Genomic DNA, 17407 nt, shown 5'->3' with positions numbered 1-17407 from the left:
GGATGTGTTTTTTTTTTTTTTTTTTTTTGTGAACCGTCTAATTATTTTTTTAGTTAAGCAGCTAACTTACTGTGTCGCTGATGTTTATGAAAAACAAAGTCGTTGTAAAATCAGTAAAAGAGTAATAATAATGATAATAAATAAGTAAAGAATTCAAAGCGAACAGCCCAGGCGCGAAATGGCCGACAAGTGACAACGCACGTACCTATTGGTTAACACCGCTCAATTGACATCTAGTCTTATATATGATGTTTGAGGTAACCCCGCCCACTGTGAAGGAAATGACGAATTTTAAACTGATTTAAATTCGGTCAGCGCTCTCCTTGCGCAACTACTGTACAAATCACAACATAGAGGTATGAGGAAGTAAAATAATAAGATAAATAATACAAATACAGTACAATTTATTATGCATTGCTAAAGATTTTTGAATCAATTACAAATAAATCAATTTCACACAATAGAAAATAATTTTGCAAAGAATTATTAAATATTCTTATTATTTTTAATAATTACAGCAAACCCTGATCAGAAATCCAGCACATGTTGTTTTTGCGCTAGCAAGACCAGTACCAAAACACAAATCCAGTTTGTGTGTGTGTGTGTGTTTTAGTTAAAGATACAAGACAAGATTGACAGAATTGCACCACTTTCATGTTTTGCTCATTCATTTTTATGGTTGTAATTTGTAACTGCAGTGTAAATGTTGAAAAAAATAAATAAATAAATAAATTATATACAGTATTTTCAATTTAATGATCAGGGAATTGTTGAATACATAAATAGAATACTCATGTAACTGACCTGCACAGAGACAGTTAAAAATGGACTAATCCTTATGCAATAATGTCACGGTGGGTTTACATTGAACAGTTAATAAAACAAAACATGATCTGGAAAAAGGGTATGGCAATTCAAGGTGTCTGACAAGAACATTTATTTTAAACTTGTGTATTGGTCCAGAAGGGAAATAAATCCAGGTGAAATTAAGGAATAGAATGGGTGTGTCCAAGCAAGAGCCTGCCTAATCCAGAATTATCCTGTGACTCAACCGTGACCAGAGAAAGAATAATCTGTCAGGTGCAAAATAAACAAGTGCAACAACACGGTCTGCTCGTAAGTGACCCAAAAAAAGCCCTCCTTCTTGTTTCTGTCTTTCCCTGTACTTGGACAAGAGGTGACAAACATGGCGCTCATGAGGTCAGGCTGGCTTTGGAGACAGAGTGAGTACATTATAATACCAGGCCAACCGTAACTTGTTATTGGAACGATAGATCGTATGTCCTGCCATCTAGCATCTGTGCTGAAGCGCTGGAAGTTGAACTGGTGTGACCTATGGGTGGATGGCAGCCTTTGCTTCTACAAGAGCGATAGTCGGCGAGAACTGGAGCACCGCGTCAACCTCAAATTCACATGTGTAGATGTGCGCAGTGGCCTAGAGTGTCGAGGTACAGCATTGCTGATTAGGAATCTCAAGCAGCCGCATGAAGTTAAATTTTTTGTGGGGTGTGGGATGATTGCAGGGGTGACGCCTCCTGAAACTAACCCCCAGGAGAATATCATCGTTGTGCAGTTCAAGGACAGCTCAACAATGAACCTCTGCGCTAACAGTGAGGACGAATCTGTGTAGGTCTCTTATCTGGCAAGCCTATGTGATCTTTTGCTAACCAAAACAGCAGCATCTCCAAAAATACTATTGAAACATGATGACATTTTATGAAACCTTATTATCAATGATGATCTTACATAATGTGTTTTCATGGATTAAGGCCACAAAGCACACTCCTAGAAGAGCAGATGTGAAATTTATAAAGATTAATAAAAACATCAGACAGGTATTATTTAAATTACTATAACTTAAAAAAAAAAATAAAAAAATAAAAACTTTAGAGTGTTATTGGGGCCCATAACCTTGTGTTTTTATTCATTAGAATTTAGTTGTTGTTTTTTTGTAATTTTATTTGGTCATAACTAATTTCTATAAGAAATAGTGATTTATCATCAAAATCATATACTGTAATTATAATTGAGACCTGGCATCCACATGTGTGGACATCACATTTTGGGTCATGTAGGTCACAATATTAACATTTAGTGTACAGGCACAGTGGCAGGGGACACTTCCCGCTGCAGCACCCCCTGGTGTTGGGGAGAAAAAGTGTTTTGGTAGATTCTTTTTGTTTTTGTTATAAAAAGATAAAACATGGAAACAATATCGTATTTAACTTTGGGGACTAAATGTATATGTTGAAAGTTTTTGTTGTTGCTGTTAATAACACCACCTAAGACCTCGCTTGCTACCGTGTCACATTGAATAAGCGTCAAAAACGAGTTAGCAATTATTTTCTTTACAAAAGCAGCAACATTTTATAAAATTCAATGAAATAGATAAGACATGCTTGAATAGTAGCCATATTATTGTTTGTTGTTGCAGTTGACCTACTGCCGTGCAGAGTGGTTGGATATTCGTGTGCAATTTATTTTAGTCTTGTGAAAAGGGGTATTAAACCGAGGCTCATTGGCCCTTTAAAATTTCAAATGTGTTCGTTTGTCATTGCGCCATCTAGCTGCAGGGATTTGCATTATAATACAGGGCGCTTTTATTTCTAATACAAAATCTCCAACACATACTGCAGCTGAAATAGAAAGCTGTCTTTGTAGTTGCCCAGTAGTAGTACATAAACTATCCAGCATGCGTGCACTGCCTTTTTGCACGCCTTATATGGAGAAAACACACGATCATGAGAAATTTTGACCAAAATGGGTGTTTTTGGATGGGAAAAACTAAAAAAGATCCTATGCACCCTCTGCTGTGAGTGACTTCAAGCACCACTGCATAGGCATGGCTTACATGACCCAAAATATGACATTTGTGGAATGCAGGTATTTATTGGGTTACGTTTATTTATTTTGTTAAATAATTTAAAAAAAAAAAAAAATTGGCTTGCCCTATAAAGTGTTGACTGGAATTATTTCTGGTGCTCATTTTCAAACACAAACTTTAAAGTCAACTGCTGAACACTGAACAGTGTTGCTAACCAAAACATCAGCACCTGCTAAAACAGTCATGTTTGGGTGAGTCTCAATAAAATTGCGCTTTATTTACTCTATATTCTCTGCCATTGGGAGCAAGAGATGTTCAATCCATTTGAATTGGTAGGGATGACAGAAATGGATTGACATCTACAGTATCTATCTTGTTCCTTTCTTTCAGGGCGTGGAAACTGACAATGCTTGAGACCAGGAGAAACTCGGTGAGATGCAGGTTCTTGGATTGTTTTTGGTTGCAAAATATCTCATTTGAGACTGTTTTTCCCATCCCCAGGTGTTTACGTATGACCCCTACGATGATTCTTATCATGCCATACCCCTGAACAATTATCACACAGTCTACCTGACACCCGGAGTAGGACCAGGTAGTCTGCTTTATGGAATGCGTATTAGAGGGTTTTACTATTTTAGAGTGAAATTGGTGAATTCAACATGATCAAAGCCCTGTTTTGATCCGAGTTTAATTTCCATTCCCTCCTCAGGCACCCATCATGTGATTGTTCAGAGAGACCCCTTCGACGGAGTGTTTGACCACCTCGCCATGGGATTACTGGCGGGCATGGCGGCAGGTGCCGCCATGCGCTCCTTCCTCTGGGCACCCATGTTCTTCTGCTGAGATGGATTTAATGCCGCATCTTTAGCCTAACAATTCAGATGAGACACTTCTTTTGTATATTCAGTTTGCATCCTCAGTTGCTCTTTTCACTGTCAATGCTACTAATGTGCAATTTGTCTTAATTGTAGTAGTTGCTGCTGTGTGACTTCATGCTTATCTGGCTTGTGATAAAGTACAGAACATGAACCACATGTACTAAGTTAAGTGCCTGCTTGTTTTACTTGAAATGTCAAACAGTTTAGATACATTGTTAAGCCCTCAAGAGTTTTACACAGTAAGGTACATCTTCAAGACTGGGACTGAGATGCTCAATTCTCTAACCTATGATGAATGCTTACCAAATGACAGGGAAGGCAAAAAGAAGTCAAAATTTACTTCAAAATGGCGAAAACTGGTTATATACAGTGGGGCAAATAAGTATTTAGTCAACCACCAAATATGCTTTGGTTCTCCTACTTGAAAAGATTAGAGAGGCCTGTAATTGTCAATATGAGTAAACCTCAACCATGAGAGACAGAATGTGGGAAAAAAAAAAAAACAGAAAATCACCTTGTTTGATTTTTAAAGAATTTAATTGCAAATTAGAGTGGAAAATAAGTATTTGGTCACCTACAAACAAGCCAGATTTATGGCTGTCAAAGAGGTCTAACTTCTTCTAACAAGGTCTAACGAGGCTCCACTCGTTACCTGCATTAATGGCACCTGTTTTAACTCATTATCGGTATAAAAGACACCTGTCCACAACCTCAGTCAGTCACACTCCAAACTCCACCATGGCCAAGACCAAAGAGCTGTCGAAGGACACCAGGGACAAAATTGTAGACTTGCACCAGGCTGGGAAGACTGAATCTGCAATAGGTAAAACGCTTGGTGTAAAGAAATCAACTGTGGGAGCAATTATTAGAAAATGGAAGACATACAAGACCACTGACAATCTCCCTCGATCTGGGGCTCCATGCAAGATCACACCCCGTGGCATCAAAATGATAACAAGAACGATGAGCAAAAATCCCAGAACCACACGGGGGGACCTGGTGAATGACCTACAGAGAGCTGGGACCACAGTAACTAAGGCTACTATCAGTAACACAATGCACCGCCAGGGACTCAAATCCTGCACTGCCAGACATGTCCCCCCGCTGAAGTTTTCTGGATGATCCAGAAGAGGACTGGGAGAATGTGTTATGGTCAGATGAAACCAAAATAGAACTTTTTGGTAGAAACACAGGTTCTCGTGTTTGTAGGAGAAAGAATACTGAATTGCATCCGAAGAACTGTGAAGCATGGGGGTGGAAACATCATGCTTTGGGGCTGTTTTTCTGCAAAGGGACCAGGACGACTGATCTGTGTAAAGGAAAGAATGAATGGGGCCATGCTTCGAGAGATTTTGAGTGAAAATCTCCTTCCATCAGCAAGGGCATTGAAGATGATACGTGGCTGGGTCTTTCAATGATCTCAAACACACAGCCAGGAGTGGACACAAAGGAGTGGCTTCGTAAGAAGCATTTCAAGGTCCTGGAGTGGCCTAGCCAGTCACAGATCTCAACCCCATAGAAAATCTGTGGAGGGAGTTGAAAGTCCGTGTTGCCCAACGACAGCCCCAAAACATCACTGCTCTAGAGAAGATTGCATGGAGGAATGGGCCAAAATACCAGCAACAGTGTGTGAAAAGCTTGTGAAGAGTTACAGAAAACGTTTGGCCTCCGTTATTGCCAACAAAGGGTACATAACAAAGTATTGAGATGAACTTTTGGTTATGACCAAATACGTATTTTCCTCCATGATTTTCAAATAAATTCTTTCAAAATCTAACAATTTAATTTTCTGTTTTTTTTTTTTTACATTCTGTCTCTCATGGTTGAGGTTTACCCATGTTGACAATTACAGGCCTCTCTAATATTTTCAAGTGGGAGAACTTGCACAATTAGTGGTTGACTAAATACTTATTTGCCCCACTGTATTTTGCAAGCACAATGTAAGATTACCGATTGTCTTTAATCCTTTATAAGGCACTCAGACGTCCATTCCAATTCGACTGGGAGAGCGAATGAAAATGGATGGCACTAAAAGATGAGCATTCAGTCTTCATAGTTTTTATTAATTGTACATCGATTGTTGTCAATGGCAACTAATGAGGTAAATACTATGAAAACAACATCTTTGGATTGCTATTGGGTCCATGATCTAAGTGTATTTCAGTTTTATATTTAAATTTTTAGTTATTAAAACTTTATTTATCCATAAAAACATTCTATAAAAATAATGATCAATATTAATATATTTTTTTAAAATTAGAATTGAGACCTGGAGTCCACGAATGTTGACATAACATTCATGTTGGCTGCAAATATTTAATATTGTGGCCAACCAAAAGGTGAATATGTGGACTTTTTTTTTTTTTAATTACCAAACATAGTCACGTACCCCTATAAAGGTGTCAGGGCTGTATTTGGGAAAGGAAAATTACTCCTCTTTACACATGACGTCTCTCTGTCCATTTGCTTTGCTGCCGTCTAACTTTGCCTCCGCCCGGAGCCTGCGGATCAGGTCGTGGGGACCTTTGCCCATCAAGGCCGACGGGTGGCGGTAAGAGCCCCCGATGCGATCCCACAACGTAAAGTACTGGCCGTAGTTGTAGTCGAAGAACAAGTGGTGGTCTGTGTGGTGCGCCGAGCCGTTGATGATTCCCGTCATGGCACCGGGTACACGGTAGTCACCGTCGTGGATGGAGATGGTCCAAATGTTGACAAAGACATATAAGGCCAGGTATAGCACCTTGTGGAGGGGGAAAAGGAATGGATAGATGTGGTATGGGAGCCCCTGCATGAAGCCGTCCACCGGATGGAAGGCGTGGCTGGCGAATGGTGTGGGAATCTTCCAGACATGATGCGGTTTGTGAAAGAGCTGTGGTCAAGGCAAAGGAGATTGCTGGTTTATAACACACATGTCACCCATGGTAGAAAAATGATTCATAAATAGTTTGTAGGAATTTTGAAGAAATGTCTTTGATCTGTAATCTTTAGTTTGATTTCTTCTATTCTGAGCAGGAAAAATACAGTAACAGAGCCCTCTCAACATTGTCAAACCGATTTTATACACATAATCGTAAAACCTGTAACATGGCTGTGGTTGTACTAACCTTATAAATAAGCTTATGATGTAGGAACCTATGAATCCAATAAATGCACATGTCGGTGAAAAGTAGAAAAGATACCATACTCAGGAAGAGCCCAGTCCACCCTGCAGAATCACATATCTATCAGCACTGACAAACATTGAAAAATTTAACCCAGTAACATTGTGCGGACATACCCAATGGAGAGTCGTGGACGTTGTCGTACACTTTGCTGTAACCTCGAACTTCGGCGAAGAACAAGGCCACCGTTGGAATACTGATCCACGGCAGTGAGGTCAGTGCGTATTTGATCTCACGCCGAACCTGATTCTGAATAAGGAAATTGTTGGTTTCAAGTAGGGATGTCCTGATTGCACATTTTTACATTGCATATTTTTACACCCGAGTCTGAGTCACCCGATTTTGAGAATCTGCCGATACAGAGTCCTGATCCAATACCGAAAAAAACGGTTTCATATAACAAAAAAGGTTTTTTTAACATGTTACTGTCCCACTGTGCCGCCTTCATAATGTGAATTATTTTTAAACAAGAATAACGTAGAAAATGGCTTGTCTTGATTAAATGCTTTATTGAGTGAGTCCACTCAAATCCACTTACGCTGCTGAGAACAGCATTTCACTTACACAATGAGTTGCCACAGCACACTTATGCAAGTGTAATGATAATTGTCACATTTCTGACTTTCGTAGAGCTACCAAGTGTCTTTGGCAAGATGAAAGCTACAAACCTGTCAATCATCGATAACTTTAAGTGCCAAAATCATCGTTAACCTTAAGTACCAAACACAAGCTGGACAGTTTGGCTGCATTGCTTAGCAGGAGGGAGGGTGACAGGCTGTGGCGCTGTTCGAGCATGAAGCAGAAAATCATAAATATATATTTTTTTTCATTAAAAATCCGCTCCCCATTCACCCGATTCTCTGAAAAGTGGCGCGATCAGCCTGATTTACGATCACGTGATCGGACCGGGACATCCCTAGATTTAAGGCTAAAGTTTCATGCTCATGTACAGCAGAAGCTGGGATTCTGAATGGGTCCATTAATGTCACTAAAGGTCAGTCAATTGACCTAAACTCCTGAGTAACTGCAGGTACAGTCTATCTACTACTGCAACAGATTAATTATTGGACTCTAAGATAACTGATTGCATGTATCCAGGTTCAACCAGTATTTCCAATGTGTAAAAATCAAGAGTCATCACGTACACCATAGAGCTAATTATTGGACTCAAAGCCAACCTTTGGCATTTTTTCTAAGGGTATCATCCCCCAGTAATGAACCATTGTACCACAAAAGGTACAGTCTAGAAATGTATTACCGAATGATAATATTTTACTCCCTAAAATTGTCAAAGGTATAAGAACAAGACATTTAAGGAGTGACCTTAGTTAACAATTGTTCCTAAAAAAGATAATGCCAGACTCTGAGGCAACTGTCTGTACCATATCTACGTCCAAGAACGTAGCAGTCTTTTCTCAAGATATAAGAATAAACAGTCAATTGTACAAAACAAAACTATTTGATGATTGTACCACATAAGGTGCAATGCTGTGGAGTAGTACCTCTAAGAAGTGTGGATGTTTCATAAGGTCATGGTCAAAGATAAAGTAGTAGCTGAGGGCTCCCAGGGTCAGGTAGAGAATCGCGGCACCAAGGTTTGTCACTACCAGCAGGCTGAGGATCTGCCGCAGGGCGCCGTCCTCTGCCCACGACGTCGGGTACACGTAGGGTGTGAATACGTAGTAGTCAGCGACATTCAACACAAGATCCATGACTGTACCTGTATATACACACAGTGTAAACAGGCAATGTCTATGCATAGTTACAGTGGCGAGAATCTGGATTATTTTTGTTTTAATGCTATACATTTGGCAATATGTAAGGTAATTTCTACTCCTTATTTTCTCAGAAAAGACACACTATTTCTTTTAACCTTAGCAGAAGGCAAAAACAATATAAACAAGTAAACGGCGAATGTAAAGTCATTGTTGGCAATCTTACTGAGATTTTTGAAAAAACTAGGACGGCAGAAACATGAACTAATGACGACAAAAGCATAAAATTAAGGTGTATTTTTCTCGTTAATTACTTTTTTTTATTCTACGTACAAGCATGATACAAGTTAAATAATGAGAACTATTTTGTGTGCATAAATATAATTTTTAGCTGGCTAAGTTATCAAAATAGGTATTATTTTGGTTAAATCAGCCCTTGTACTTTTACTGCACTCCGAAAATGGACAGTAGCAGATCAATAAATGTACTTCTACTGAAAAGAATATTTTAACCACTTAGGTGGTGGGGCTAATTTAATTTTGCATGCAGAGACTCGTTCTGACAAAACAATAACAAGAATAATTTTTAAGTAAACAAACAAACAAAAAACACATATTATTAACCTTTCATTTTAGCAATAGATAGAACAAACCTATTTGTTATAACAGAAGAGTCTTAAAAATCTAATTTGCCACAAATTAAAATAACCAAATCCTTGTTTTAAGATTAGTATACAAACCGAATTACAGTCTTTAAAAAGAACTTTACGATCGTCGTTATGTCTGCTTGCAAAAACGTGTACACACAAACAAAACTACGCTAAATGCATGTATTATTTATTTAGTAATATGAAATATTAGTTTTAAAAACATACTGTACCTGGTTTAGGTTACTCTATTCTGGACTGTAACACTGTTGAAAGGTACAGCGCTGGGCTTTAGCCAGCCAGTAACCAATCACTGACAAGTGCTGCGAGACGTAACTAACTGATAATCCAATGAGAGCGCAGCTTCTGGTCACATCAGCTTTGTTCTCCTTCGCCATTGGACAATAGGCTGATCTGCTCATTGCACACGGCTTCCGCTGTTCCCCGCACCTCAACAGAGTCTGAAATGTTGCCAAAAAGTCCCTTTAAACGCTCAATTTCTACGTTTGATATGGAAGAGGGACCATACAGGTATAACATTGCAAAGTGTCCCATGTTTAGAGACCTGAGAAACGGAATATCGGCTACCAAAAAAAAAAAAAAAAAAAAAAAAAAAAAAACGTAATCACGTCAATATACCTTCACGTACAGTACAGTGGTCACTACAGTGGACAGCTACTTAATTTTTTAATTTTATATTATTATATTTTTTAAAATTATATATATATTTTTCTACACTATAATTGTTATTATTATTATTTTTAAATAAATAATAATAATTATTATATATTTGTTGTGTTTTTTTCTTCCTTTTTCATAATTACAAATTTATAAATAAACACAACGTTAAAAAAGCTTAATTAATTAAATTAAAGTGAATTAAAATAGAAATACATTGTGGTTACGGCTCCTAGTAACAGTGTAAAGTAATTTTTTTTAATAGTATTTTACTCATTGCATGCCATTGAAGGCGATAGACGTCCAATTCATTTAGACGTCCACTCCATTTTGACTGGACGGGGCGAATGAACGAACGTTCGTCATCAATGGCAACCAATTAGTTAACTAACGAGTGTCCTTTAGGGGTAGAAAAACAAAACAAAAATGTATGTTTGTGCATGAAGGAGTTAATTTGTCCTAGTGTATTAATTAATTATTTAGGCCTGTTTATGACATTTGCTCAACGGTCCTAAAAATAATAATAATTAAAAAAATAAAAATAAAAAAAATAAAAAAAATAAAAGACATGAGATCCACAAGGTGTCGCAATTGCTTCAGATTGAAATATTGTTTCTCGAGAAACATGAAGTCATATGGCTATAGGGTCGCCATTAAACCTGGTTTGTCATCACGATGACGTAATCGCAAAGTCTATCAGCCACATGACTGTGATGTAGAGCTGTATACCCTTTTCTGGCTGTCATCATGGCCAACTATGACTGTGGGCTAGAGTAATTTTGCTCTGGCGATATCATTGTCACAAATCATCGTTGTCGTGCGACTATAGGTTCTAGAGCCACATTTGTCAAGAGCTAAAAAAAGAAAAAAAAAAAACTTCAGTGGGGACTCTAAGATTGTCAGTACCAATGTTGTCCTGAACTGAGCATAATAGCAATGAAAATGGATGCCACAAAGGACAATTACTCCTTAAAGCAAAATGTGCAACTCCTACAATACCAGACTGAGAAGTTTAGACAGTTGTGGACAAAGGGGAGTGAGTGTTTTGAAGAGCTTAAGCATTACTATTTCCAACTCAATGCAGAGTGGCAAACCCAGTGGGTGAATAGAGAAGAGACCATAGCATCCTACCTGAGTCACCTAGAGTTGGATTACATCAAATTGTTAGAGGAATATGCCAAACTGTACAATACGCGAGAGGCCAATGAGAGGATTTTACTGAAAACCAACACTGAATTACAAAAGTGTAATTTAGATCTTAAGAAATACCACATCCAACTCAACGAAGTGTGGCAAACTCGCTGGATTAAACGGGAGAAAAGCATAGCCTCCCAAGTGAGATATCTGGAGGCGGACAATAGAATCCTGGTGATGGAAAAAGCTGAGCTGGCTCACCGGATGAAGGCCAACGAGAAAATGTTCTTGAAAACAAAGGCCGAACTATACAAAACCAGTTTGGACCTTGAGAAATTGAAAGCTTCCAAAGACTCTTTGTCATCTGAAATCTCTGGAAAGGAAGTGAGGTGGAAACGAGAAAAAGAAAAACTGCTTCAAGAACGACAGGATTTCCTAGACAATGTCAAGCAGTTTGAGAACCTCATTTTGCGTGTGGTATGTGTACATTTTCATGCCATTTAATTCAAATTACAATACAACATATAATATTAGTCCAATCCATTTGAACAGGAACGGGTGGCATCAAATCTATCGCCGTCAATGGCAGCCAATGAGTGAATAAGGTTTTAAAGACAAATTGAAATATACCAAGAATGCGGTAACACTTTGAGTAATTTCATATCTGTTTGCAAATTGGTTTGACTTACAAGACCTGTTGCAATCAAATCACAAAAGCACATAGATGACACGTACACAATTTGAGTTATACAATTTAGTAGGGGAAAAATTGGAATTCCATGGGAGGTCACCTGTTTGAAATAAACCAATCACATTGTAATGTATGTTAAATTGAAGTCAGCACATTCCTATTGGCATTCTAAGTAGTGTTGGACCGATACTGACACCCTCCTCAGTAATGATACGGCATTAAATGATTGTTCATTCATTTACTGCAAACCCTCTCACTTCAAATGGATTGGATGCCAAGCGCTGTCAATGGCAGACAATTAATTAGTGTTTGACCAAGCCATTATAGCAATTATTTTATATTTAAGCACGTATGCGTTAAAAAAATGTTTACACTTTCAAAAAATATGGTAGGGGTACATCATAGGACTCGGTATCGGGGGCCCAAAAATTGTATCAGTGCTACACTAATTTTAAGTTCTTCTAATTAATCCCCCAAAAAGTTACCTGTGAATATTCTCATTCATCCAGGTCATTTCACTCTCCAGCCATTGAATCGATTGCAACTGGACTGTTGTGGTTGTCTTTGAAGATGTTTCGCCTCTCATCCGAGCAGGCTTCATCAGTTCATGCAACAAGGCAAGGTAGGACAGCTCTGCTCGGATGAGAGGCAAAAAGTCTTCTAAAGCCTGCTGCACACGCTGTTGCAGGACTGGAACAAAATGAACTTGCCAATGCCAAAAATACAGTCGGGGACCGATGCTCACACATGTTAGGTATTTGTATGGGCTATAAACCTTCCGAAGGGAAAAAAAAAACACTTAAGAAGGAAGTGTGGCCTTTGTTAAGGTGTAGGGAATTATGAACATTTTCAAATAACAATAAATATTTGCCCAAAACAGTCTATAAATGATCTTTAAACGCATCTGATGAGTTAATATGTTTGAAAGAGACTGTTTAATTTTGAACAGTACATCCCCAGTTGTAATGCACACAGACACATCCACATGGTATTTCTAGTTGCACATTTCCAACTGTGTTGGAAAATTTAAGGGCACAATAATAGTGGAAATTGATTTTTTTTTTTTTTTTACATTACAATTACTTAGCTGTGTATACTATACTGTATGCTTGAGATTCCTTGTCTGCAAAGTGCATGACGCTATTATTTCTTTTCAGGAGCTTGCTGTCAGAACAATGGAGGAATGGACACGGCTGAAACAGGCAGACAGCAGAGCCAACAATAAAGTAAAAGAGTCTAACAAGCAGCAGGAGGAAACAAGGGAAGGAGGTAACCACAAGCTAGATGATAGAGAGAACATCAAGGATGAGGCCACTTCTGAAGAGGAGATGCAAGAGGTCAATGAGGAGGACGAAGAGAAAGACGAAGAAGGGAATTGGGAGGTGGCCACCCAGGGAGTGAAAGAGAGTGGCGAAGAGGAAGAAGAAAGTGGGGAGGATGAAGAGAGTGCTGCGGAGGATGAAGAAAGTGACGAGGAGGGAGAGAGTTACGAGAAAGAAGAAAGCAATGAGGAAGATGAGGGCGAGTGGGAAGACTGTGATGATGCTGAGTGGGAAAACTGTGATGATGAAGAGGAAGAGTATTACCATGGGGATGGGCAAGAAGATGAGGGAGAGGAAGGGGAAGATGTTGATCAGGAGGACGGGGACGAGTTTAATCAGGAGGATGAGGATGAGGGTGACCAGGGGGAAGGGGACATGAGAGACCAGGAGGATGGGGACGAGGGGGAACAGGAGGTAGGGGATGAGGAGGATGGGGATGAGGGTGACCAGGAGGAAGGCGACGAGGGTAACCAGGAGGAAGGGGACGAGGGTAACCAGGAGGAAGGGGATGAGGAAGACCAAGAAGAAGTTGGGGAAGAAGAGGAAGACAAGGAGAGCAAGGGAGAAGAAGGGAAAGATGGTAACCAAGAGGAAAGGCAAGAAGATGTTCAAAGCAATAATGACAAACCACCTGAAGAGAATGTTGGAGAAGAGGGTCCCAAAGAGGAGGATGTGAAAGAAAATGACAGCCAGGGAAAGGAGGGTGAAGAGGGTGCCACGACGGAAGAGGTGAAAGAGGGTGATCAAACGGAGGAAGAGAGTCCCAAGGCGGATGGGAAAGAGAGTGACACAAAGGAGGAGGGGAGTGAAGGGAGTGCTAAGGTGGAAGAGGAGGAGAAAGCAGAAGAAAATGTCAATAACAGTGGACAAGAAAGTGTCACTAAGGAAGAGGGTAGTGAAGCGAGTGCAGGGGCAGAGGAGGGTAGTGTTGAGGAAAAAGAAAGTGATGAAAAAGTGGAAGGAAAGGAAGAAGGAAAAGAGAGCGAGGCGAGTGAGAAAGAGAGTGCAAAGGAAGAGGGGGAGAGTGTGACTGAGGAGATGAGAGAGGGAGAGAAAGAGAGCGTTGGGGCAGACGAGGGTAGTGTCACAGAAATGACAGTGAGTGACGAAAAGACAAAAGAGGAGAGTGTCAGTATAGATGCCAAACAGAGTGAGGCAAGTGAGGAAGAGAGTGTCAAAGTAGAACAGGAGGGTGACACGGAAGGGAAAGAGACTGATGGAAAGGAGGGCAATGAAGAAGAAAGTGTTTCTAAAGATGCTAAAGAGAGCGAGGAAGGTGAAAAAGACAGTGCCAAGGAAGCGGAGGGAGAAACTGTTGAAGAAGAGCGTGAAAAGGAGGCGACGGAGGACGGCCGTCCTGAGGAGGAACAGCCAAAAGAGAGTGCCAAAGAGAAGGAGGGTGAGAGTGTTGTTGAGGGGGAAGAGCGTGACAAAAAGGAGGGGACGGAGCAAGAGAGTGTCAAAGAGGATGCTGAAACTCTTGCGAAAGGCAAAGATGACATAGGCACAGAGGGTGGTGAGAGGGACCTAAAGGAGGAGGTGAAGGGTGGGACTGCAGAACAAGATAAAGGACAGAGTGTCGTTGAAGAGAGAAAGCGTGACAAGGCGGAGGAAGAGAGTGCAAAGATGGAAGCAAGTGTTGATACTGAGGGGAAAGAGAGTGATATAAAGGAGGAAGTGGAGAGAGATAGTTCTAAAGGTGTGGAAAAGACTATTACTGAGCACTTAACAAGTGATTCAGGGGCAAACGAGTCTGTAGAGGAAGGGAGGAGTGACAGGACAGAAGATGACAAAAAGGTGAAAGAGGGGTCCGTACAGCAGAAAATGGAGAAGGAGGAGAGGCGGGAAACTTACTTTGAAAAAATGATTAGCCGCCTCTCTGAGAAAGACAAGCAGGAGAGGCGGGAGCGGGTGAGACAAGAGGTGCAGCGGATTGAAGAGGAAAAGAGAGAACGGGTGAGGAGGGAAGAGGAGAGGAAAGAGGAGAAGAGGAGAAGAAGAGAAGGCAAGAAGGAACAGGAGGCCATAGAGAAGGAGGAGAGATCAGGGGAAAGCAAATAGGAGAGGATTGACAAGGAACAGGAGGTTGGGTAGCAGTAGAAGAAAAGGAAGCGTGGAAAAGAGGGAGCGTCTCAGAAGGCCACCCAGCGTTTCTGTATATGTCCAGCAACATATAACAAGTTTTCTCTACTTCACACCCCTTTGAGATAGGTTGACATTGCTGTCCCACGCACAGATTTCATACTGCTAAAGTTGGAGGCTTCTTTGGGTGATCTGTAATCACTTTGCAATCTGCCTGGAGGAGAAAAAGAAATCTAATTTGACAATGAGGTAATGAACCCAAGAAGCCATTATCTTAGCGAACCTATTTCAAAGACCAGTTGAGCACTGATGGAAATTCTATTAAACATAGCTGGCTGATTTCTCTATTTGGCGCAGTGGCACAAGGAGCCCTTTCAACTATTGACAATTTACTTTCAACTCTCGTGGTTGCCAACGATCATTATTCCAAGGAGCGTCAAACAGTCGAGCATTACCTAATGATTGAAAGGCAACAGTCTGATACTTTTGGCTAATAAAGCCTGATGTACAGAAAAATGCCGTTCACCCCTCGGTGTCTGAGATCAGTTGCCTTCGATTAAAGCATCTGCATTGTTTCCGTTATTGTATGTATAAAGTTCGCCTGTATTTGGACTTGATTTTCTGGGGATTTGAGTCAAATTTCATAGTCCAGCACTGTAGCTGGTTCTCAAGAACCGAAGATCTTGATGTCCTAATTGGCCTCACGCACCCTTACCAACCAAAGCTCCAGATCTCAGTCAAGCAAGGTGTACCATTAGGCCTCTTATAATAAACTTTTTTTTTTTTAACCCGCTGGCATAACATTACAATATATATGGCGGAAAACACTCAGGTGACTTGAAGTTCTGCTCTGAGACCCCCAATTTGGCCAACTTTCAAAATGGTCTGATATGCATATGCATCATTGGAAATCTCAATTTTCTGGGGGAGGAAACATTATGAACAGGAGGGCATTTAAAAAAAACATTAAAACAGCAAAACCCTATCTGGAGGTGAGAGCATGCGATAGTAGAATTACGGACGCCATGACTTTAACGAGATATTATCGCATACGTACCTTTTTTCGATCCAAAAACTCATGTATCATGTATCACCGAGTGTCAAAACGCAGCCGTGAATGGCCAAAGCTGGATTTTTTGGAAATTTTATGGGTGAAACATGGTAATATAACAAGGGTCGCGATGCAGAAATCGCCGACATCAAAGAGTGGTCGAGATTTTCTTTTTCATTAAGTTACCCCTTTTAAACTTTTTTTTTTTCAATTTGGATCGATTATTTATCATCTAACATATCGGAGAAAATGCGACAGTAACAAAAAAATACAATAAAGTGATAGTTATGAGGTAGATATCCGTGACTTTTACAGACACCATTTTTTCCCTTGTAATGTCATTTGTTTAAAAGTGTAAAATATGCGAGTGAACCATTTTTTTAAAGTTGTTTAAAAAAAAAAAAAAAAAAAAAAAAAAGAAATATTAGACATCAAATATTGATTCTAAGCTAAAAATGATATGAGGTTTTGAATAAAAAATATAAAGTTATAGTGTTAACGGGCGGTAATTAATTTTTTAAAATTAATCACGTTAAAATATTTGACGCAATTAACGCACATGCCCCGCTCAAACAGATTAAAATGACAGCAGTGTCATGGCTACTTGTTACTTATGTTTTTTTTTGTGGTTTGTCGCCCTCTGCTGGCGCTTGGGTTTCAGTACAACAAGCATTGTGTAATTATTGACATCAACAATGGCGAGCTACTAGTTTATTTTTTGATTGAAAATTTTACAAATTTTATTAAAACAAAAACATTAAGAGGGGTTTTAATATAAAATTTCTATAACTTGTACTAACATTTATCTTTTAAGAACTACAAGTCTTTCTATCCATGGATCGCTTTAACAGAATGTTAATGTTAATGGCATCTTGCTGATTTATTATAATAAACAAATACAGTACTTATGTACAGTCTTGTGTCTATCTTTCCATTCCAACAAAAATTTACAGAAAAATATGGCATATTTTATTGATGGTTTGAATTGCGAATAATTACGATTAATTCATTTTTAAGCTGTGATTAACTCGATTAAAATTTTTAATCGTTTGACAGCCCTATTAATTACCTTTGTTTTATGGCTGGGTCGAAACAGAAGCGGTTACGTGACGTCTGTAAACGGGGGTTTCTAGAGTAAAACAGATTAAAAATAGTTCAGGGGCTAAATGCGTCATGAATCTGCTATGGCAGCATATAGACATATCATTCTATCAAACACAACAGC

The 17407-nt window shown here is 39.5% G+C and overlaps 3 protein-coding genes across 3 annotated transcripts; 2 read left to right on the top strand and 1 right to left on the bottom strand.

The window, feature by feature from the left end:
• Positions 1-1038: 1038 nt before the first annotated feature.
• On the top strand, positions 1039-3840 carry plekhb1 (pleckstrin homology domain containing B1). Its single transcript, XM_057819984.1, has 6 exons — positions 1039-1223; positions 1296-1448; positions 1524-1626; positions 3215-3254; positions 3326-3416; positions 3534-3840. Exons 1-6 carry the CDS (start codon positions 1187-1189, stop codon positions 3665-3667), a joined length of 558 nt encoding a protein of 185 aa, XP_057675967.1. The 5' UTR covers positions 1039-1186; the 3' UTR covers positions 3668-3840.
• Positions 3841-5568: 1728 nt separating this feature from the next.
• sc5d (sterol-C5-desaturase) lies at positions 5569-9531 on the bottom strand. Its single transcript, XM_057819983.1, has 5 exons — positions 9458-9531; positions 8366-8583; positions 6980-7112; positions 6807-6907; positions 5569-6571 (listed from the first exon to the last, which is right to left on the bottom strand). The coding sequence occupies exons 2-5, from the start codon at positions 8573-8575 to the stop codon at positions 6131-6133; spliced, it is 885 nt and encodes a 294-aa protein (XP_057675966.1). The 5' UTR covers positions 8576-8583; positions 9458-9531; the 3' UTR covers positions 5569-6130.
• Positions 9532-10844: 1313 nt separating this feature from the next.
• LOC130906854 (uncharacterized) lies at positions 10845-15110 on the top strand. The gene is made up of 2 exons (XM_057821521.1): positions 10845-11513; positions 12885-15110. Exons 1-2 carry the CDS (start codon positions 10845-10847, stop codon positions 15108-15110), a joined length of 2895 nt encoding a protein of 964 aa, XP_057677504.1.
• Positions 15111-17407: the final 2297 nt, after the last annotated feature.

Source organism: Corythoichthys intestinalis, chromosome 18 (assembly GCF_030265065.1).
Source record: "Corythoichthys intestinalis isolate RoL2023-P3 chromosome 18, ASM3026506v1, whole genome shotgun sequence".
NCBI classification, from domain to species: Eukaryota; Metazoa; Chordata; class Actinopteri; order Syngnathiformes; family Syngnathidae; genus Corythoichthys; species Corythoichthys intestinalis.
The sequence above is the reverse complement of the archived record's forward strand: the minus strand, read 5'-3'. Positions and strand labels throughout refer to the sequence as shown.

What these genes read in the sequence shown, in the direction of transcription:
- plekhb1 (XM_057819984.1), top strand. Translation starts at nt 1,187, where the DNA reads ATGGCGCTCATGAGGTCAGGCTGGCTTTGGAGACAGA. An exon ending in AACAGTGAGGACGAATCTGT is followed by an intron (nt 1,627 to 3,214) that starts GTAGGTCTCTTA and finishes CCTTTCTTTCAG; the next exon opens with GGCGTGGAAACTGACAATGC. An exon ending in GACACCCGGAGTAGGACCAG is followed by an intron (nt 3,417 to 3,533) that starts GTAGTCTGCTTT and finishes TTCCCTCCTCAG; the next exon opens with GCACCCATCATGTGATTGTT.
- sc5d (XM_057819983.1), bottom strand. Translation starts at nt 8,575, where the DNA reads ATGGATCTTGTGTTGAATGTCGCTGACTACTACGTATTCACACCCTAC. An exon ending in AACATCCACACTTCTTAGAG is followed by an intron (nt 7,113 to 8,365) that starts GTACTACTCCAC and finishes TTCCTTATTCAG; the next exon opens with AATCAGGTTCGGCGTGAGAT. An exon ending in CGTCCACGACTCTCCATTGG is followed by an intron (nt 6,908 to 6,979) that starts GTATGTCCGCAC and finishes GTGATTCTGCAG; the next exon opens with GGTGGACTGGGCTCTTCCTG.
- LOC130906854 (XM_057821521.1), top strand. Translation starts at nt 10,845, where the DNA reads ATGGATGCCACAAAGGACAATTACTCCTTAAAGCAAAATGTGCAACTC. An exon ending in AGAACCTCATTTTGCGTGTG is followed by an intron (nt 11,514 to 12,884) that starts GTATGTGTACAT and finishes ATTTCTTTTCAG; the next exon opens with GAGCTTGCTGTCAGAACAAT.